General features: G+C 35.2%; 1 protein-coding gene across 1 annotated transcript; it reads right to left on the bottom strand.

Annotated features, from left to right (window-relative positions):
• Nucleotides 1-1474: 1474 nt before the first annotated feature.
• LOC143193844 (kelch-like protein 17) lies at nt 1475-23366 on the bottom strand. The gene is given in 15 exon segments (XM_076400255.1): nt 1475-4995; nt 5052-5142; nt 8052-8155; nt 8220-8280; nt 8340-8516; nt 8575-8654; nt 10680-10824; nt 11433-11452; nt 11454-11641; nt 11699-11815; nt 11871-11977; nt 12036-12272; nt 13197-13293; nt 20196-20443; nt 23013-23366. Coding segments are annotated over 14 exon segments (1869 nt in total). The 5' UTR covers nt 20424-20443; nt 23013-23366; the 3' UTR covers nt 1475-4778.
• Between the last annotated feature and the right edge of the window lie 1181 nt (nt 23367-24547).

Here is a 24547-nt window from a genome sequence, read left to right as displayed (position 1 = left end):
TGACAAATTCTCAAATTTTAGTTCCCCGGGCCAGATACGAGACCAGATAAAGTTTTGAAACAAATTTCGTTCATTTATTCTGATGGGATTATCAGATTCCGGTACCGAAAATTGGATTGGCGTCCGATGCTATCTGCCTTGCATAACTTCGACGCTTTTATAATTATATTATTAAAAAGTCCGATAGCGGGTACGGCTCCAAGGCTTTTTATATTAATGGATTTTTTTATGCCAATTAACTGACCTATATTTCCTTGATCTAATCTCAATAACTTACCAGTAGTTATAACTCACTTTTATAATATACATTCTGTCATCTAGCGGTGACAAGTACAACTAATGCGAACAGAATTCTACATAAAAATGTCTCCTTCATAGTGTAGCCAATACATGACAGATAGCGCCACATAAACACTTAATATAGAAACCTATTATTTCAAACTTCAAAAGTTAATATATTTTTTATCATGGTTATTAAATTATCAGTTATATTTATTATATTAAATAACTTATTCTTGCAAATCTTCGGACAATTTTAATTTGTTTATGTAAAAATAAGGTAATGTTATTCAATAAATTTCATCCACCTGAAAAAAGTGTTCCAAATGTCCATAGTTATTTAAGGGTGATAAAATATCCATTGGTATGCAATTAGAATAGGTGATTTTAAGGTAACGAAGTTTTAGATGCATTATAAAAAATTTAGTTGCATAAATAAACTGTAATTTATTAAATTAATATATGCTCTTTCACCATAAATTTTGTTTGGTAAAAATATCGATATATATTTTTATTTAATTAAAATATTGGCATAAATATGGAAATATTTAAATAGAGAACTACTGCAGAGACAGGATAGTTTCAGAGAGTGATTTTAGATCTTGGAATTGTGTTTCCTTCATCATATATCCAATATTAAAAAATTTTAATTAAAAAAAAACATAGTAATTTAAAACGGTTTTCGTTTCATTTTTTATATTTGGAAATACATACCTGTATATTTATCTCGCAGTCATCTTACCTGTGTATTAAAACAAGTTCAACAGAACAATTCTAATAAATTAATTTGTAGAATAAGATTGTACAAAGCATATCAGAGATAAGTTGTAGTAAAAAATATATTAGCTTAATCTAAAAGTAACCAATATATATAAAGAAAAATTTTACAAAAATTTGACACATTTATGGGTTGTATTTTTTCTATGGTTGTGTTTTAATAATATGTTGACATCAGAATGTTGAAAATAATGGAGGTAGGAGATGTAAATCTCCTTCGCCATAAATTTGAAATTTGACATGAAAATACTTTTTAATTAAGAACAATTTATCAATATCAATATTATTAAAATGGCTATAACATAATAATGCAAATTAAAGGAAAAATATCTGGGAAATAATAATAATATTCTACATAATGAATTTAAATTTTGTCAAAGCGCCTTCACCATTACATTTGAAATAACAACACCTTTGATAACTTTCAAAATATTTATTTCATTAATTTAGAATGGCAGTGCATAGGTTAATAAAAAATCGATACAAACAGCACACAATAATCCTAATCAATTTTACGCTAATTAGAATATAAAATACAGACGAGCATTAACAACAACTTGTCCAGAATAAATATATATATGTACATATAAATATCAATCAGTTTTCATCTTAAATATAAACTCGTTGGACAAGTATATCGTCCAAGGCACGTCCAAATCGTTTTTTTTTTCTTGTATAATTAATCTATAGTACAGCAACGGCAGCAACATTAACATGAAAATATTACAAGCTTCAGACTTTTATAAAACGCGATCTATTCTTCTTCTTCTTCTTAATTTTTAGATACAACAATAAAATATAACCTTAAAGCGTTCGTCAGTACATAAAATTTATACAAACGAAAAAGTGTTATCATAAAATTTTTGTACTCAAAATCGCCACATTGCACTCAACATCTTTATATCTCGATGAACATGCTCCAGCTGAGTGATAGTCGAGATATACGAGTCGTTAGAAATGATTAATATCATCAGCTAACCTCAAATAAACGTTACAACTTTAAATTTCGTATATATGTATTCGTATGCGCAGCTATACATATATATATGTAAAAAGTATGCGTAAAACAAAACAAAACACGACGTAATGAATGGTACAACGTGTTTTAAAAAGGCCGATGAGTAATTGTTTATTTCCTTCATGTTCAACCAAGAAAATCGAGAAGTTGTTTTCAAAAGTTGAGATAGATCTGCTAATATCCTGGAGGTATAATTGCAACATTGTAACTGATATTTTAGGCATGAAATATGTCATACCACAACTGTTTCTGGAAAAGTCCTGAGTCTTTAGCATAAAACTCAACGAATGGCTTTGATCAAGCAACATATTCATTTGATATGGTAACGTGTGACTATTCCCTGTTCCCAAAATTAAAATAACCACCTCTGGGAACCCACAGAAGAGTTGATATCGAATTTTGACAAATTTTGTTTCTTCGGATACTTTTTCCACATAATGTACATTTATATAATAATTCGATAAACCAGTCAATAGAATTATATACCTTATAACCCCTATTTAGCAACACTTTATGCTACAAAAACCTGCGTTTCTACTGCATTTAAATTATGGGAATAAAGAAAATTTACAAATTATTATAGGACTTTTGTATTTAACAATATCGACTAAATATTACCAAATCCTAATCACCGAAAATAAGAAACGCTGGTTATAGTAATCAGATTTAAAAAAATATAAATTGTTTTACAAAGCAATATAGAGTATAGACGTATTTCTAATTTACATAATGTTTTTTTGTATGTTTTCTGCTTATTTTAAATCACAAAAACTACCCTAGTTGTTTATGTATCCATATCATATCACCCCGTTATTAGCTAGACTGGATTATAGATTACCTGTTATAAGGAACGGCTGTTCGAAAACCAAGCTTGCCCAAGCTTTTACGGTAATCAGAATTTGCAATAAATCAAGTCGTCCTGTACTAAAATCTAATTAAATATATATACACATAATATTATATAACGCAATAAAATACACAAAATCGATATATTAAATATAGCTATCATTGGCTCCCAGAAAACTGAAGTTACATTAGCCAATTTAAAGTCTAAAGAAAACCAAATCAAATCACTGTGATGAAATGTTCAAATGAGAGTTTGCACACACTATGTTTATCAAAATATAACCCTACCACTGAGGTCATGCACTGTAGTTTAGCTAATGCAAGAAGCTTCAACAAAAATGATAATGGTTTTGTTTTGATGGCAACACTAATTTATCAAAATCCCGAAATATAAAAGACAATGGTCGTGATGAGATCTTAAGAAGAGTAAGGGAATCATATGTTGCCTGCTAGTTGAGGCTGAGGAATCTAAGGATGAACCTTACACTGATGAATCTGTAACACCACGGAAATCACAATAATACTCTGAAAAATATTCTCTAAAATCTGAATTCAGATGTATCTCCATGTTCCATTTATGTAGCAGATCTAGGATTTTCGTCTAGGGGTTTTTTCATGATAGATATTCAAGATGTTTTTGAGAAGATCTTGAGCATCTTTTGAAAGCCCTGAAAGCTGATCCAGGGGTACGGGAACCACACACACTACCTACCACATTTGTTATTTTTAATAAATTATATAGTGATATATAAAACCTGTAATATCAGATGCAGGAAACTTAGTTTTCTCTAAGACTAAACTCTAAAAAACAGTTAAAATCTTCACTTGGGCTTATTGGTTTTCGAACATTTCTTTCTCATCATATATCAATGCATTTATCTTCAATAAGACACACAATTAAGCTTGCATTAAATGTTTGGTTCCCTCTATATAAAATTATTTTTTTGAATACTGGTTATCACAGCGAAGTTTATTGATCATAATGTATACGTGTCATTGGGAAAGTATTTTTGGAGTGATACAACTTTCAAATGAAATTAATTTTGATCCAAATAATTTTTATGGAGGTACTGGTTTTAAATCACCCTGATTTATAAAGAACTAAAATCTCATGATGTCTCCAGTATACAGACAACGACAAACAGTACTTATATGTGGATGCAGTGAGGCTTGGTGAACTTCTTGAGGATTGCTCTCACTTTAAATTGAACTGTGCTTAAGTATATGAAGGATAATCTAAAATATCTAAAATAATAAAATTACGTACTTTTTAAGCACTTTTAAAATGTGTTGAAAAGAACTTTGATTTTGGAAATATAGTTCCACTTTTTTTAATTAATTTTTCCATGACTATTTGAAAAAGGAGATAGTATCCACTAACTAGTGATGCTGAAAAACTATCGATATATCGATATGTCGTTTGGCCTATATTTCTCAATATTTCTTCAAGAAGTATCGACAGTTATAAATCGGTATTATCGATCGATATTAAAAACCGGGTTTTTGAAGGATAATATCGAACTTTATATAGATATTGGTTAAAATAAGTATCGACAAATCCTCATCTCTACCATTATGTGTTAAAGATAGTCAAACGTATTGAAAGTTTTATCACTCGCCATAAAAGAAACACTTTTTTTTTCAATATGGTCAAAATTAATGTTGATAGTATCGGAAAACATCAACAAACATTGTTGATGTAGAAGTGGTCAATGTCTAAATCGTTTATAATGAATCTATACTTCCTGTCCTTGATATAATCGATGTGAACAAATCCTTTGGCGTCAGAGTTGGCTGTCGTTTATTCTCGAACTATTTCAATGACGTAGACTCGTTGCGGTCTACTGTTGGGACTGAATCAACTCAGTATTCTCGTTTGACGTAGCACGTGTTCGATGTTCATGCAGTCCAAGGTGGAGGCGCCCACTGAACTACGTCTGGAGGCCATGCATCTTACCACCGTCCATTTATTGGACTTGGGGTCGTACTGTTCGACGGAGTTCAGGCTGGAACTGCCGTCGGTACCGCCCAGTGCGTAGAGGAATCCATTTACAGCTACCAGTTCATGCGTTGCTCTGAATGAAATGTTTGTTGTTAAAATTGGTGGATGTTTGAAGTGTTGTTCCATTACCTTCGATTGTGCATGGTGGAAATTGGCTCCCAGGACATTCTGCGGACGTTGAGACGTTTACCGGTATTCAGACACATGGTACCATCGTTACCTGTCGGAAAGTTAAGGGTTAATGCTACCTTGAACTCTTTCTCTTTTTTGTATTGGTTGAAATGATGCATAATATATTTAAGAATGATACCCCAATAGACTTTTGGGGAAAAATCAGTTATAGCCTGTCCAATAAAACAGCCAATTCACGTCATAAATTACGTAAAATTCGTTTTTTAAACTCGAAACGGATGATTCCTTCTCATTCTATCCTAGTTAAAAAGATAAACAATGCTCAAAGATGCGTCTGAACATTTAAACTAATCATTCTATAAAATTCTATATAATATAAAATATGATTGGGGTTGGTATTGGTGGCCAGGTTGCCAAATGTCTACAAAATTCTTCAAAACATTTGTAATAATAATTAGAGGTTATAAAACGACAGACCTGATAAACCAAAAGTCGAAATTGCTGTGGCAACATTTCGACGTGCTGACGTCATAAATGTTGGTGGCGCGTATCGGCTCTTTTGTGGGACGGGCCATAGGTGATGCTATAATAAATCTTAGGGAGGCCACGTCATAGTGACCATTAGATTGGAGAGTACCACGAGTTACTCGAAACTACGCGCTGATGTGCTTTAATTTAGTGTTTGGCATTAAATCATGTGAGAAAACATCATCGATAAGTAAGAGAATTTTCCGTAATTCATTGCTGTAACAAAAAGCTTGCCAACCAATATTTTGAATTACACAAAATAACACACATTTTTTGAAACTATTAATACTTATTTAATCCAAATCAAGTTTTCAAACTGGCGTACATCATGGGTCGATCAATTTTCATCGGATTGATTTGAATTCTTACCCATAGTTTGTCAAATAGGTTTATATGTGGAAGAACATTAGAAGAAGTAATGCCACATGACATATACACAATATTTATTTATTATTTTGATCATTTACTCTTAAAACAATAGCTTTTAAAGCACTATTATCTTGAAATGTGGCAGTGTTTGGCAACAATATACTAGTTATAGTAAGAACTTCAACATTGAGGATGTCGAGATATTCATTGCTAGAAATCCGGCCAGTGATGTGAATGAGAGAACCAGCTGAACGACGATAAGGAAGATCTGGCAACCCCGAGGCGTTTATCTAAGATTTTGTTGAAGGGTAGTAGTTATAGTAAAAACTTCATCATTGAGGATGTCGAGATATTCATTGCTAGAAATCCGGCCAGTGATGTGAATGAGAGAACCAGCTGAACGACGATAAGGAAGATCTGGCAACCCCGAGGCGTTTATCTAAGATTTTGTTGAAGGGTAGTAGTTATAGTAAGAACTTCATCATTGAGGATGTCGAGATATTCATTGCTGGAAATCCGGCCAGTGATGTGAATGAGAGAACCAGCTGAACGACGATAACGAAGATCTGGCAACCCCGAGGCGTTTATCTAAGATTTTGTTGAAGGGTAGTAGTTATAGAAAGAACTTCATCATTGAGGATGTCGAGATATTCATTGCTAGAAATCCGGCCAGTGATGTGAATGAGAGAACCAGCTGAACGACGATAACGAAGATCTGGCAACCCCGAGGCGTTTATCTAAGATTTTGTTGAAGGGTAGTAGTTATAGAAAGAACTTCATCATTGAGGATGTCGAGATATTCATTGCTAGAAATCCGGCCAGTGATGTGAATGAGAGAACCAGCTGAACGACGATAACGAAGATCTGGCAACCCCGAGGCGTTTATCTAAGATTTTGTTGAAGGGTAGTAGTTATAGTAAGAACTTCATCATTGAGGATGTCGAGATATTCATTGCTAGAAATCCGGCCAGTGATGTGAATGAAAGAACCAGCTGAACGACGATAACGAAGATCTGGCAACCCCGAGGCGTTTACCTAAGATTTTGTTGAAGGGTAGTAGTTATAGTAAGAACTTCATCATTGAGGATGTCGAGATATTCATTGCTAGAAATCCGACCAGTCATGTGAATGAGAGAACCAGCTGAACGACGATAACGAAGATCTGGCAACCCCGAGGCGTTTATCTAAGATTTTGTTGAAGGGTAGTAGTTATAGTAAGAACTTCATCATTGAGGATGTCGAGATATTCATTGCTAGAAATCCGGCCAGTGATGTGAATGAGAGAACCAGCTGAACGACGATAACGAAGATCTGGCAACCCCGAGGCGTTTATCTAAGATTTTGTTGAAGGGTAGTAGTTATAGTAAGAACTTCATCATTGAGGATGTCGAGATATTCATTGCTAGAAATCCGGCCAGTGATGTGAATGAAAGAACCAGCTGAACGACGATAACGAAGATCTGGCAACCCCGAGGCGTTTATCTAAGATTTTGTTGAAGGGTAGTAGTTATAGTAAGAACTTCATCATTGAGGATGTCGAGATATTCATTGCTAGAAATCCGGCCAGTCATGTGAATGAGAGAACCAGCTGAACGACGATAACGAAGATCTGGCAACCCCGAGGCGTTTATCTAAGATTTTGTTGAAGGGTAGTAGTTATAGTAAGAACTTCATCATTGAGGATGTCGAGATATTCATTGCTAGAAATCCGGCCAGTGATGTGAATGAGAGAACCAGCTGAACGACGATAACGAAGATCTGGCAACCCCGAGGCGTTTATCTAAGATTTTGTTGAAGGGTAGTAGTTACAGTAAGAACTTCATCATTGAGGATGTCGAGATATTCATTGCTAGAAATCCGGCCAGTGATGTGAATGAGAGAACCAGCTGAACGACGATAACGAAGATCTGGCAACCCCGAGGCGTTTATCTAAGATTTTGTTGAAGGGTATTAGATATCACTCAGTCACTGACCATCGTTCAGTTCAAACGTGCCACCATCATCAAGCTTTTATCCTTTTTTTATTTTGATCCAACGATCAAAATACCCACGTACCTATTTGAAGCGTTAAAATTAAATATCGTATCAAATTTGACATACCACCAACACAATACAAGTATCCATCCAGAGCTGTCACGCCACAACTCGACCGTTTCGACGACATCGATGGTATATATTGCCATTTACCCTCTCGAGGATCATACCTGTAAAAAGAAATAGTAATCAGACTGACTCACTGTACAGCCGTCGTCACAAATCTTCCCTTACCTCTCCACAGACGCTTGATAGTTTTTTGAATCGAATCCCCCCAAAGCGTAGATGCAGTTTTCTGTGTATAATATCACACATCAATAAAAACGAAAGAAATTCAAGCAGCATTCTACTTACCGACCACAGCAATCCGACAATAGCGCCTTCTGGTTATCATAGCCGGGCAGCTGCACCACATCCCCGTCAAAGGATCGTATCGTTCCATGGAGTTGAGGCAGGAGGCTCCGTCGTACCCCCCGCAAGCATAAATCAGACCATCGAAAGAGCATACGCCCAAACACGACCTCTTGGTACCTACAAAGACGTAATTTTATTTATTATTGAAGAAATGTTATTGTTGTCATCGCCATACCCATGGGAGTGATGGAAGTCCATGCGTTTATCAACGGATTGTAAGATTCAGCGGTAGCAAGATCAGATTCTCCATCATAGCTAAATACAGAAGAATGGTCACAAAGTAGAAACACTTTTAAAATAAAATGCAAACATGTTAATTAATAGACATTGAAGGACCGTAACTACAACGTGGTCCCGCTACCATTTTGATTGCCTATAAATTTCCTCAAAAAATAGATAAGTTAGTTTGGTTTTCATAAAAAGTTTGTGTGGTTTACAAAAATACATTTTTTTCGTTATGATTGAAATATTATATCGGCTAAATGGTGACCGCTATTGGCTACGCAACTTTCGGTTCCTTTTAAGGCATTTTTCATTACATCCCGCAACATCTGAGGCTGAATCTCTTCAGTTTCATGACGAATATTGTCTTTAAGACATTAATCACTAGACATTAATATATTGAATCGTTTGGAGCTTATTCACTTAAACTTTTGATTTTAAAAAACCCCATAAGAAAATGTCTGGTGCTGTTAAATCCAGAGATCTGGCTGGCCATGCTTCGTGGAAAAACGTCATTCAATAATTGAATTGTTGAACGAGCTGTGTGTGCTGTGGCCCCATCTTGCTGAAACCACATGTCCTCTACTCCTTGCTCTTCTATTTCAGGCACAAGAATATTTCGAATCATATCTTGGTACCGTTCAGCAGTAGCAGCAACTGCAACACCTTGATTATTTTCAAAAAAAGTAAGGACCAATGATGTTTCCAGCAATGAATACCACACCATACAGTTGTTTTTAGTGGATACAATGATATTTCGTGAATTAATTGAGGATTCTGTGTTCCCAATCGACTGTTGGCTGACGTGGCCTCTGAGAAGAAAATGGGCTTCATCGCTCATTATCAATTTAAACGGAAAATCTTCAATTTCACTAGGCAGCCTTAGGATTACATTACTGTACTCAACAGGTTGATCAGGATGACTCGGTAGCAATTTTTCGACTAATTGAATTTTGTACGGGAACATTTTCCAGTGCAAAAATGTGTATCTGGGAACCACGTCCCCGAATTGATGTTTCTGGAGACTCTGCAACACTATCGCATACCAGAGCCTATACTGGACGATTAGGATACTTTTGACGCAATTTCCGCTGAGTGGCAAAAGTGGAACGATTATTTTCAATAAATATTGTCACTATTTCTGCTCGTTTTTGTGGAATATATTTATCCATAATAAAATTTGGACATCTACACAATACAATGGTTAAAGCGAAACTGAGCTAAACGACCAAAATGATAGCGGGTCTTTTGCCCCATCTGTTACTTAAAATTTGGCACAGGAAGCAGTAAAAATTATACTGACGTAACGAATAAAAACGGAATCAATTATCAATAAAGGTAACTGATATCAAACACCTTCAACATTCAAGTAGGATCAAGACAAGGAGTAAGAATAGTTTAAGCCCAACTCTGTTTATAATATTAATTGATGAAGTAATCAAGAAAAGTCACTTATAGTGGTAAATGGTAAAGAGAATATGTGAAGCAAGGACGGTGAGGAGAAAAATCAGGGGGCGAACTAAGCGAACCAGGGATGAATGTATAAAGAAATATTTCAGAAGAGAGGAAAACCCCAGCCGAGACAGAAAATAATGGAAGGAATTTAGACATAGAGAAATAAAGAGTACACAATAAACATAACACAAAAGGTGCTTTTAATTAATGATGAATGAATAATATATATGGTTTATGTTAATAATATGACTGTCTGGCTTCTGAAGAAACTTCTTCGATTAATTACCATCAATTGAATCAAATGGAACTACGAAGCTTTTAAAGATTTACTCGTAAAACATGAAAAAGTTTGCTGAATCAGCAACGTGGAAGCAATACAACTACCTGTGTTGAATTGTAAACCAAACCAACTTGTACAAAGCATAATGTTGTATAAAACTATTAGTAGTACAGGTTATGGGTGATGTTACCATGTTCCAAAACCACTTAATCACGTGTCTGCTTCTGTACCTTCTTTCCTTCAATGTGTGAATTACGGATACTTAGACATGTTTTGAGATAATTGCTATATCGAAATATTATTGAATTCATCATTTTACTTACCCTCCAACTACATATAGCAATCTTCTGAGCCCTGTTACGCCAGATCTGGACCGTCTCCATTGCATGGGAGCTATCATTTGCCACACGTCGGTTTTGGGATTGTACACTTCGCATTCCGAATGGATTGAAAATAGGGAACCACCACCTGAAAAACGGAACAAATTCAAAACTCATATAAGTATCATCAATGACAAAAAAATACCAGCGAATAAAAGTCACTAAAAAAAATTGTATACTCAAAGGTGAATATGATTGTTGATGCAAAAAGAGTTTTTGTATCAAAAAAAGGTTTCAATGTAATTTAGAGGGTCCTTATGGATCATCAAATAAAACTACTATTCCAAGTACCTAGTAGTTAATTGAGTTGTAGTTAGGATTGTTGTTTGGTTTGAACAGCTAAAATAAACTGTTTTTCGGCGTATATATGCGATGGTAAAGATCCAGTTAGAGAGAAAAAGGGATACAGCACGAAATTAACTGAAAATGCTTTCTGTGGCAGGCTGTGGTTAACGAAAAATGAATCTACTAAAACAATTACAGGCGCTAAAGGTCATGGGTGAGTCAATGGGAGCCATCCACTCATCACCTTGCATGAATGATGAAACTGTAAGAAAAAATTGTGGAACTGTGGTGATGTAAAATATTTTATTCAACATATATTTTTCTCAATAAATGCCTTTTTAATATAAAAAAAAACATCAAAATACATGCAATAAATCATCTAATAATGGATGATGATAAATAACAACATACCAACTGCAAAAATATAAGGATCCTTTTGGTTTCCGTTCCATGGTCCTCGCGGTGGATAATGCGCAACGTCTCTCAGGAGCCAAATGGTACCTCATCGCCTCCAAAAGCAACTCTCTGCATTCGCTATTGTCCCTGATTAGTTTTTCGTTGTCCACGCGAGTCATCAGAAACTCCGTGTTGACTAGAGGAAGCCTCACGTGAATCATCAGCTGAAAAGATGCAGAATCACCAAAATAAATGTATCACTCAATGATTATATGACTTACCTCAGATATATGTTTCTCCCTCTCCAACAAATCATGATTGACCCAGTTCAAAACAGCGGTAAACACGTCTTCCTCCGACGAAATGTTCAGCTGACTATTGGATATCAGTTCTTTGACCTATACAAGAATTCGATAGAGTTAATATCTCCATTTTGGTAATTACTGAACATACCTCCTCGAAAGGGAGAAGAAGAAACTCTTCGGTAGCCATCACCTGTTGGAAATTCTGCAAGGCGTAGACGTGTGACTTCAGGTGTAACTCCTTGCATGAGTGGGTATCTAGAAAACATGTTAATTGAATTTCATTCACTCGAGATAGCAACTAGTAAACCAGCACCTGCAAAACTTCGGATTCCCAAGCAATTTGTGGGATGTAGTTGCCGCAACAAGAATTTGCAACACGCCTCCCGGACTTCCTGCATCTGCAGCAGACTACTGGCCGACAATAGAACCTGCACGTTCTCGGCAGTGATGGTTATCTGACCGGTATAAGCGTAATCAAGAAGCAAGTCCACCGCCGTGGCGTCCATATCGTGCATAGTGATTTCCTTTTGATTCTGTTCTTTCATTTCACCTAAGCAATATTGAGTTCATATAGGAACCTCCATATTTCATTACCACTATCATCTAATAAGCTGTTCAACACAAAAAAAAATTAGTGAATTAGAAAACGAATAGTGCCATTATCCACCTAATGCTCCAGAATTAGCCCCTCCTGACTCCAAGTTGTTCTCACATCTCAAAAAATGCTTGAGTGGAAAATGATTTTCTTCGAACGAAGAAGAATTTTATCCAGATTGTCAAATTTCATTTCAGGAGAATAACAAAGGTTTTAATATGTGCTTTAACCATCAAATCATTCCAAATCTAATGCCACTTAATGAAGAAAGGTTTAACCCGATTTTATGTCAAGAGGTTCTACATTCAACTGTTCTACATAATATTCCTGTAGAACAAGAAGATCCCAATAAGTCTCTGATAATATAAAACGCTCCTATAGAATAAAAGTATTATCTATAGTAATTAAATAATGCATAAAATAATTTAAATCATTTGAACATTACTTTCTGAAAAAAAAACTAAATATTTATGGAAATCTCTTATCGACGACAAAACTTATTATACAAAATTACTACTTCCACTACTCATATAACGACTAGTATGTTAGTAACAAGAAGACTTGGAAATATCAGATGCTATTCTGTTGAAATGCTAATAAGACATCAAGAGATTGTCTTAAGAAACCTTTGGAAATAAAGACCTAGAAAATATAATACAAAAATTGTTCTACAAAGTTCTACAAGTACAAGGGCAGAATGTTTATACATGCTAAACTTTAATTCAACTAGGTACTCACAATTCATCAAAAAAGTAGGCAAAAACAAAAAGATATTATTCATTGAACCAAATACTTATCATATAGCCCTCGTACCTCAGAGACATTCCTTTTAACAATTCACTATTAACAACTATATAAAACAATTATTAATATACTCACCATTAAACATTGCGAAAAAATACGAACTAACAGATGCTAACACCACCTTATGGGCTCTAAACTTTTCTATACCTATTTTTAATATAACGTCACATAACTAAAACAAAAGAAATCTACGTTAATAGTATCCAGCAACCAGAAATCATTACATACGCTCAAGATTACTACCATCAAAAATATCGTTAATTAAACATATTTTTTCCTACATGTCAATATGTTAAAACCAACAGTTAATTACAGGCATTGAATTGATGGAATTTGAACTAAATTTTCAAATATTATAACAGAAACGATTATTAGAGGTCATTTGCCCCAATTAACTTCAGCAGTGGCAATCTAAATTAACTATTACAAAAAATGATCACTGTTAATCTTAATTTCTCTAAATTGTACTGAAAATTTCGATACCCTAACATGTAATAATAAAGTTAATCAAGTACATAACCTCAAAATTATTATATAGAAATAATATATTAAGTGTTAAAAAGTAGATATAATAATAATAATAAAATCGAGTGGCAAACGACATATAGTACATAAAAAACGTCAAAGGCAACTTTGATTTATTTTAAACGATTAAAAATTATATTATTATTAAATATATGAACATATAGAATAGTAAAAGTAATTATAGTATAGGCACATCAGGAAATACCAAAGCCTACCTTGATTTGTGTAATAACAATCTAAATTAACTATTTAAATTGTACTTAACCTTATAGCAAAACATACTATAACCTCAAAGATCATCGGTGATTTCGATTTGATTAACACCAACCAAAATTAACTGTCACGTAAATGCAAAATGTTAATATGAATGCATTGAAACAGTACAATAAACGTCATATAAAGAACATAAGGTCAAATGTCAAGGTTTGACATGTTTGGTGTCAACTATAGTCCTTCCAATAAGACAGCCAATGTATGTCATCAAAATGTATAATGCAACGTTGCCACACCAAATTTGTTTTCGTATGTTTTGACTCAAAAAATTTTGACCACAAAATACAAATGTAAATAAAATAATTAAATAAAAATAACGTTATAAGATACAATATATTTTAACATTATAGTACATCTAATTCATTTTTATTGAAGGATTTAAACTACAATTAATTAACCAATACTAGGTTTGTAAATTGAATATTATAAACTGATTTTATTAGATATTCGGAAGCATTAGACTTCATTAATTCTGTCTCTTTTTGACTAGAGTAATAATTAGTAAAATGAGAAAGACAAATGCTCCGAGCTTAAAAGGGATTTTACGTTTTTATAAAATGAATATGACAATATGTTCACACGGTGTTGGTGACGTGCATTGACTCTTTTATTGGAAGGACTAACATCACGTACATACTTTTTTGAAACTCTGTTTCATTCAATAAAATATAATAAAGATTGTTTTATTTACGCCAAAAACGATGAAAAAGCTGAATTGTTCGCAGAACATTTAACAAACGTATTTCAACGGAATGATATAAAATTTACAACAGATATAAATACCGCTTATCAGCCCGATGTGACTACAAATCTGATTTCTACAATGGAAGTAATTACAGAAATTGACAACAACCTCAATCCTAAAAAGGCTTCAAGGGTAATATTTCTGAGTTATTAAAAGAGCTGCCACGAAAAGCAATAATCATGTTGACATATATATATTCAATGCCTGTTTGAGACCGAAGCATGTTTCGAAATGTCTTAAGGTTGCTGGAATAATTTTGAGCAAACAGGCAGAACAAGTCTTACAGCCGCTACCTGCGAATTTATAGAAATACCAGATTTCTACTTTGGATTTTGAAATCACCACTCGACTATCGACCAAGTACACAGAGTAACAGCTGTTGTTGAAAAGGCATTCGAAGAAAAGAAATAGTACCACACAATATTCCTGGACGTCTCACAAGCTTTTGACCGAGTATGGCATTTGGGATTAATCTACAAATTGAGCAAATTTCTATCGCGGAATTACTGTCGACTACTGGAATTATATCTCTTGTAAACTAAATTTAGAGTCTTGCATGAAGGGGCATTCACAACACTTAAACATATTTCTGCTGGAGTTCCACAGGGTAGTGTCTGGGGACCACTCCTATATCTGCTCTAACTTGCTGATTTCCCAACAACAAAAGAAACAGTAATTGGAACATTTTCTGACGACACTGTTATAATTGCAAAAAATATAATTCTGTCTAAGGCTATAGAAGAGACCGGAAAATACAACTTAATAGCCCCAAATCTGCCCATATTAATTTTGCGTTGTGGCGAAATGACAAAAACCTAATTATCACTTGACCGATTCCCGATTCCTCAAGCAGAATCAGCTATATACCTCGAAATATATCTCGATAGTAGGTTAAATTAGAAACATCATGTTAAACAAAAAGCAGAGCAAATTAGACTCAAAATCAGGCAACTATACCGGTTAGTCGGAAGTAATAATTCAATTTATTAATTAAGATTATACTAAGCATATATAATGTAAGATGCAATTAATTAAAAAAAAATTGCGCCAAAAACTAAACAACCAAGTACCAACCAGTCAAGTACTGCATTGTATAACCTTGAACTTCGAGACCAAAACAATCTCTTAATAGGATTTAATGAGAAACGTCATGTAGTACCAATCATATCCTCAAACTTCGGAGATTAAAATCTTAAAGGTAATAAACATTCTCGATTTCTTTATTCTTGAACCTAATTTAAATGGATACTAAAACTCTATTAACTTTTGCACATAAAACCCAATTAGCAATAAATTAATAAATATTTGTTCCAAAGATGCAAGCCGTAAAACGAGTGTTTTAATTAATTAGTCATTAGTGCCATCGGATCGGCGATGTATTAAAAAGCGTATCATCGTCGTTAAAACCCTATTAAAGTCGCGTTTTCAATCCTTTATCGTGCTAATAAAAATGTAATTCTCCACGGCTAAAACCCATAGCAATCGGACCGAACTAGGACAAGACTTAATGGTAACAGAAAACACATGAAGCATAATGTCTCACATTTAAACTTAAAAAATAGGGACTATTTTTTCACTCCATGCTTTCCATATTTTATACCTCATAAAAATATTAAACCAATACTAAATATTGACACAAATTATATAAGTATAATACGCCTAAATTTATTTAATAATTTATTATATATGTACATAGTGGGTTATTTGTTGATTTCTATTGAATAAGGCTAATGGAAATATATCTGCAAATATCTTATATTAATAATGTATTTTAAAAGTTTAGTTGGAAACAATTAAAAATTAAATTTAAGAACGTAAACTACTTTTCCCCCCATCTAATTTCATAAAAATTGAATTAAACTGAAATACATTTAGTATCTCTGATGTTTCACTAAGTAGGCGTTGAATTGTTCCCTTTATTAAATCGGATTCCGAATGTATATATTTGCCTCGTCCTAAATAACCGAAGGACCATTTCCGTTGAAAAAAGGCCAATATTTATCTCAGCCAACCGTGAAACGGAGATTTATTTATTTTGGTCGGAAGCGGTGGAGAATTGGGAGGAATAGAAATCCCATTCTAACGTTTGAGGCTACATTGTGCGTCAGTTCAAATTATTTATAAGGCTCTCGGTTCGTTTTGAATCCATAATTCATAAAGTAAGTGCAATGAAATACCGCTGATTAAAATACCGATGGGATGACTAAAGGACATTAGACGACAGAAACGCACAAGTTACTCAAATTTACGGATATAAATAAATAACGAAAAACAAAAGGCTTTGTTTGACGTTCGCCTGACATATAACCCCCAAAATAACCGGCGATCCAAAATATCGTGTTTAAATCGAATATATCTGAAGAATGGCAAAAAAATCAATGACTAGTTATAAAAAAATGCAATTTCTCGACAATATGGCCTTTTTTCCATCAATCTTCCTTAAACTCAAGTGATAAATCACTTCCGTCCAATTACGTATCGGAAAGGGCGCCCCTGGTGGTTATGTAGCCGAATATACGGGAGAGTTCACCATTTATTCATCAAAGTGGATCGAAATATAATCCTGGAAACATTGTCGGTGACGTAACGTTTTGCATGAGCGATTTCGAGGGTTCGCCCTTTTCGGTGTAACTTAAGTTCGCGAAAGTTCATTTTCGGGTGGATATAGGCGTGACGCCGACAATAAATGGTAACCTGTCTGCGTGAAAAGGCCGCTTATTAACATTCACAGGCCATTAGGCTTCTGCGCTCGCTTCCAATATGTCCATCATGCGTGTAGTATTGTTTTTTTTTTGAGAAAAGTATGGGCGTTGTTCAAATTATCGTGTCGTTAAGGTTTATTTTAAGAACGAAATGTAACGAATTTAATGAACGAACGAAAGAATGTGAAAAAATAATCCATGTTTTTCGATTAAGCAGTTTGTTACAACCATGTGGTTTTGAAAGCGTTCTCGACAACAGGGAAGTGAACAAGGTGTGTAGTCCATCCAATAAAACAGTGAATGCACATCATTAGAATGTAACGACATCACTACGTCGCAATGGTTTATAACTATATATTATTACTAATGTTTTAAAGGATTTTGTAGACATTTGGCAACATAGTCTACTAGTACCAATCCAAATCCTGTCAATCAGGCCACCTGTCTGGCCGCCCACATCCATCACGCCCATAACCAACGTGAAAAGCTCGAATCAATCCTCCTGGATCTAACCGAAGCTTTCGACTAGCTCTGCTACGATGGTTTAATCGCAAAATGCATACGGTTAGGCCTCCCAGAAGACCTAACCGCTCTCATCAAGTCCTGTCTATCGGATAGATCTTTCCAGGCCAAGATTAAGAAAACTCTGTCCAGTCGTCTGGCGTACCTAAAGGTTCCCCGCTGGCGGTCCCAACCTTATCCAACCTCTTTACTTCAGATTTGACGGGAAAAGAGCACAGTGATGACACAGCTTTCTTAACGGCCCCCAGGCTTGAGGACAACATTCAGGAACGTTTACAGAAGCCGCTCAATCAGGCGTTCGATTGGTTCAAATTCTGAAGGTTGTAAACCAACCCCCTGAAAACCCAGGGCATCATTTTCTATAAGAAGCGTTACGCACTGCTCGTCTCGCATATCAAGATCGACACGACAACAATTCCACGGCTGGACAACGTCACTTATCTAGGTATCCACTTCGACCGACGATTCGGTTGGGATTCCCAAATCTAGAAAGGCTATTCCTCTGATTTTCCCTTCTAGCAGACTTGGCATCTGCATCAAAGGCTTATTTTATAAGATACTGCCCGGTTCGTACTCCTCTACGGAATGTCTACTTCAAATTTGTTACACTCAATCAGGTTAAACGACTTCATGTTTCCCAAATTAAGCTAATCATAATAATATATTGTAATCGCAATTCGATAGCAGTAACGTGTAGTTTTAATCTGTATTCAGCATTTTTATTGGCAAAAAAGTCCGAACGCATCCATAAATATTTGATAACCAACAATGACAATGAAAAGTCCCCGGCTTATCATAGTAAAACACATTTTTTGGCAAAATTCGTTTTTTTATTCAACGTAATTCCCTTCAAGGGTGATACACTGATTACAGCGACCCTCGAACTTTTCGATACCATTTTTGTAGTACGATTTGTCCTTTGCTTCAAAATAGGTCTCAGTTTCGGCGATCCCCTCTTCATTCGACGAATATTTCTTGCCAGCTAGCATTATTTTGAGATCTGAGAACAAGAAATAGCCGCTGGGGGCCAGATCTGGGAGAATACTGTGGATGAGGAAGCAATTTGAAGCCCAAATCATGGATTTTTGACTCGGTGCAATGTCTTGGGGAAGCAGCACTTTCTTTTTCTTCAAATGCGGCCGTCTTTCGGCGATTTCGTCCTTCAAAGGGTCCAATAACACTATGTAATAGTCGATGTTTATGGTCCTTTCATTTTCAAGGTAGTCAATGAAAATTATTCCATGCGCATCCCAAAATACAGACACCATAACCTTGCCAGCCGACTGTAGCGTCTCACACTTTGGAGTGGTTTCATCGTGTGCAGTCCACTCGGATGACGGTCGATCGGACTTCGGAGTGAAATGATGGAGCCATGTTTCATCCATTGTCACATATTGACGCAAAAACTCGGGTTTATTACTCTTGATCATGTTCAAACACTGCTCCAAATCATCAACTCGTCGTTGTTTTTGGTCAAAAATGAGCCCGCACGGCACCCACTTTGCACAGAGCTTCCTCATACCCAAATATTCGCGAATGATATGACGTACACGTTCAGTTGATATCTTTAGAGTGTCTGCTACTTCATTCAATTTCAATTTACGGTCATTCAATATAATTTTGTGGATTTTTTTAATGTTTTCGCCGGTAACAACCCATTTGGGCGTCCACTGCGTTCACCGTCTTCGGTGCTCATTTCACCACGTCTAAACTTAGCATACCAATCTTTGATGGTTGATTTTCCTGGGGCAGTGTCCGGAAACTTGACATCAAGCCAAGTTTTTGCTTCAACTGTATTTTTTCCCTTCAAAAAGCAATATTTTATCAACACACGATATTCCTTTTTAACCATTTTTTTCACAACAAAAGTTGCTGCACTCAAAATGCTATAATTCACAAACTAACGATCCGGCAGCTGTCCAATTTATACACTCACCTTTTCAGGTTTAGGGCTAACTAAAAAACATATGGATTTAATTCTAGTAGCGTCAGACCAGGGACTTTTCAATTCACTTATTACATACTCCAAACTTCGATAGCCATTTGAAACCGTACGTGTACCAGATTTATGTTCAATAGTCCTATTAATAAGACATCAACAGACAACCCACCCTATAATCTAATAAAACAAACGACAACGTCGCATTCTTACAATATTGCTGTATGCTATTACGCGGTGACAATAAAAATGCGAAAATATTAATTTTCCATGGCTCTCTGGACAGCCCAACCTTTAACAAACGACCCGGAGCATGATATACTACCTAAACCTAAACGAGACTATAACGAAACAAAACGAAATCCTACCTGGCCGTGTTGCCGCATCCTCTGTATATTACCTAAAGCGTGGAGACTGTGACCCGACGTTTTCAGACAATATCCCTTATTGGTAAACAGCGGGGAATCGAGACCTTCGGAGGTCGGAGTCTGGGTGGAAGCCTCGAACACGATGGAGCTGCCAGACGCCTGGCCCGGACTGTCTGGAAGGTGTAGGCGGTCTGGCACGGCACCCGGTTCTGGAAGCTCCGGATTCATTGTCGGCAGTTTGGTTTCACCTGAAAGAAAATTATTGAGGCAATTTCCTAAAACAGCCAGATAATGTTATGGGTGGGATATGAAGAAGATGCCAGATGTGCCGGTATTGTATGGAATGTTATGATCTCAGAGAAAATAGACATTTCATTTTTCCGAAATGTTTCGCGACGTTGAATATCTGGATATCACTACTTTGAACTTATTACTTGTTTAAATTGCCATGCTAAAAGCAGCGAAGGCATGTTATTGGTTCATTTCGTTTCTGTAGTACGTTTGTTTTTATCTTGGGCAACATTTGCAGTGTGCCCTACGTAGGGAAGATTATATTTAGTTTTTATATGATTTAGTGCTAAAATATAAATGTGCTATAATAATAAAACACCATTTGCTACTGTTAAGAATCTGGGATCAGTTTAGCAGAAAATTAGGTAACAGAACTGTTAAATCAAGCAGATACAGAGTTACAATGGCTGCAAGGCAAGGGCAACAAACCTTCAAGATACAATAAAAAGAAGGAAAATTATTTCAATGACCTAAATAACTTACGACAAACATTTATAATTGGTAGTAATTTCAATACAAAAAGTAAAGAAAGTAAAGGTAATGAACTTCATAAAGTAGCTGCTGAGATATGATGTAGTTACGTGTCAACAGTAAAAACAACTTATTGTTAGATTTCTTCATAGAACAATACCATTGAACAATATGGTAATCGAAAAAAACTTGGAGTTCAAATCACACGTCAAACGATTAGGACACTAAGTGAAAATAAAATAAGAAAAGAACAAAAACCAACGTTAACAACCAGAAATCAGACTGGGAAGGATGGAGGGAACTAAATGTACCCATTAAGACAGCCCAACAATTAAATTTTGAAGCAGAAACATTCGTTGTAGAAATCCAACAAGCTGTTTAGAATAATATTCGAAAAGTTAAGAGTTCAATCAAAGGAATTAATTATTCGAAAGAAATCAAGGAACTGAAAAACGAAAGCTACGAAAAAATGGCAAATAGAACGCCTGAAAATACACGGTAGTAAAGCAAAAGCAGCATCGTTTCCCTTTCAAAAAGTATCCGGCAGTCAAATTTTATCAAAGAACCAATAAAAAAATATCTTTACAGAGAAATATTTTCCCTACAGGTGCCTATAATGGAGAATTAAACTGACCAATCAAATTACGAAACTTTTCTCCACATAATACTAATGCGTTTTCTCTCTATTACTCTATAGTTATGATTTGATACATATCCCATTTTATTCTACTAACATTAACCTCAAAACTACACTTTACGTACACAAAACATAAGTATAGAATGGGAACTTAACTGGCTACCCTCGTAGCCATCAAATTTGTGAATGATTACAAGCGATGGGAATAATCTAAAGGATGGGAAGATGGATGTCACATGAATTGAACGATACAAAGATATAAAGGAAGTCATTTCTGCATCGAGTAATAACGGGTGATGAAAATTTGATTAATTTGGAAAATCAAATGCTACAGTTAATATTGATCGCTACCAACACCAAATGATCAAAGAAATCAACAAATCAGTCAAAGCAGTGTTGAAATCACTTCAATAGGAAGTTTTATCGCACCTACCGTACTCTCCAGATCTGGCTCCATCCGACTATCACCTTTACGCATCGATGAGACCGCGTTCGAGATCGCGTTTGCAGTGCAGCACACTGACTGTGACGGACCTACAGTTTAACGTGGGCTCCGAACCACGGTCCTCGGCATTAAACCTCCCGACTGGCGAGTGACCAACTTTAGAAATAATCCCAGAAGACATCCAGTCTTAACCAGCCTGATTACTGGCGTGACTGGGATCATTTTCCTTATCGGATTTTACACTCTTATCTAGGATAATCACAAATTTTAAATAATCACAAACATAAATTTACGACCATGCCCCAGCAGGATTCGAACCCGCAGCTATCGCAACCATAGGAGAGACAAAATATATAGAAGCAAGTGGCCAATTATTTTTAATAAATAAATTTTAAGTATCTACTATAAATAGTGTGTTTTCTTTAGCGAAAAAAATTGCCAACAAACCTGGTATACCTTTTTTTACCTGTATGATTTAGTTTTTACAGATTTTTTAAAGAACAAATATCTTCAATGTATTTAATTTTTAAACTCATAGAGCAAACCTGGTCCAATGACTTATATTTAAATTAAAAGCAAATGTAAATATTATTCTTTAAACAAAATAATAAACGTACAATGAGTAAAATACACTTCCGATTTTGAGAACATATGCTGTGTCGAAAAAAACAATACATTTTTTTATTTACAAGACATCTTAAATTTAAAATGATTCATAAGATGGCAATTTATATATTTAATAAGTATTTTTTGATATTTATTCATAAAAAAAACGAATGCGAGGAGCGAGGGTGAGGTTATAACGTTACTAATAATATACACCCCCAAAAATCCCCATAGACCCTTATCTGTAAATAACAGGACTAAAATCCTGCGAAACAATTGTAACCCTTAAAAGTTCATAAAACGGATAAACATCCTGCTTAGCATCAACCCTAATGCAGCAATAAAAGGGCGCCCCGGTCTCACTTACCTTTTAAATAAAACCTCCAACTACTCTCCTACCAACCCCCGTGAAATAGCTCTCGCCCGATCCCAACACCCTTGGAAACCGGGTCGAGTCGAACGTCCGTCGATAAAATCAACTCCCTTCCTATAAATGGCACCCTTTCCATTCCATTTTATGTTATGATTTCTATTTTTTTGACCTCGCACACCTCTGGTCTGCCAGAAACGACCGGAAAGCAGAAGAGAACCACCCGATCGCGAAAACGTCGCAGTCGGCACTGAATCGGCGACGGAAAACAAGTGAAAGTGCGGCGTCCCGATCTGCGCCGCGACGTCACCACGCTATCGGGAACAACAAAAGAACGGGACGAGAATGCCAGCAGGGATGGAGGCAGTCAAAACACCGTCAGCAGGAAACACGTATTCGAGCGATCGTCATGACAAAACGGGCACCCAATGTCGTTTTAATGTTTTCATCCATGCCGGCCTACTTGATCGATATATCATGTCCGAAATAAGATCGCGAAATCGTGTCATTATCAGACATGTAACGACGAATGTAAATTCGAACGCTTCTTTAAAATGCAACACTCGAACTGTAGCCTTTATCCAGTTTGGCAAAGGAATTCTAACCTCAATAGTATTGATATCCTTTTAAAGAATCCTAGTCTTTTTCGAATTACGTGCGTCCATACGTGATAGCTAAAAAAGATAAACACGATAATATTATGTTAAATATTCACAATACCACAACAATTATATTACAAAAATTGAATGCAACCACTATATTACCCTTTACACTTTAATCTGCTCATTTTCTATATTTTATTTCATTTATTACTTGTCAAACCCTGATTTAAACCATAAATATATATATATTTAATTATTAATAAATATATTTGAAATTTTGACACTGCTGGACGTCAAACTTTTGACATCGCTTATCAACCATTTAAGTTTTTCAAATAATTCCATATCAGCTTTGAATTGAACAGGAATTTTCCTTTCCCCATTATCATATAACATTACCCCACATAATATAGATTTTTTCCAGTCAGTCGGCCGATGACCTTAGTTTTCATTATTTTGATGGCCTTGCCAATATTTTCGTTATCTAAAAATCACCCTGTATTTATCCTTGCTCTGTACTAACGACTCGTCATGGGGGTTTTTGTTTAACAAGCGCGTTAACGAATTTAAGTATGTTTATTTCACGGAACAAAAGTTTTATTTTTGATTTTCTAAAACGCGGCGCTAATTTTTTCCTTTGCCTCGTAAAAATAACATCTTTTGTCTTATTAAAAGTCGAGCGCATAACAAAATCCTTTGTTTCACATTTTTCAGGCGCTGTTAATTTCCAAGTCAACACTCAAAGTATATTTAGAGGATATTTAAAATTAATATTATTTACTTTTGAGTAAACGTATCATTGATTTTGATTTAAAAATACTTCTGGGTATCTTGCTTTAGCGCCATCTATTCGGCACTGCTTTAACATGCCTCTTACAGATTTCTCTATATTTAATGACTGATAAAATATTATTTTAAAAGCCTAATTAT

The sequence above is a fragment of the Rhynchophorus ferrugineus genome, unplaced genomic scaffold (assembly GCF_030347505.1).
Source record: "Rhynchophorus ferrugineus isolate W39M unplaced genomic scaffold, kcgeb_rfMv2 rfM3, whole genome shotgun sequence".
Taxonomy (NCBI): Eukaryota; Metazoa; Arthropoda; class Insecta; order Coleoptera; family Curculionidae; genus Rhynchophorus; species Rhynchophorus ferrugineus.
Note: the sequence above shows the minus strand (reverse complement) of the source record. Positions and strands in the feature narration are given on the sequence as shown.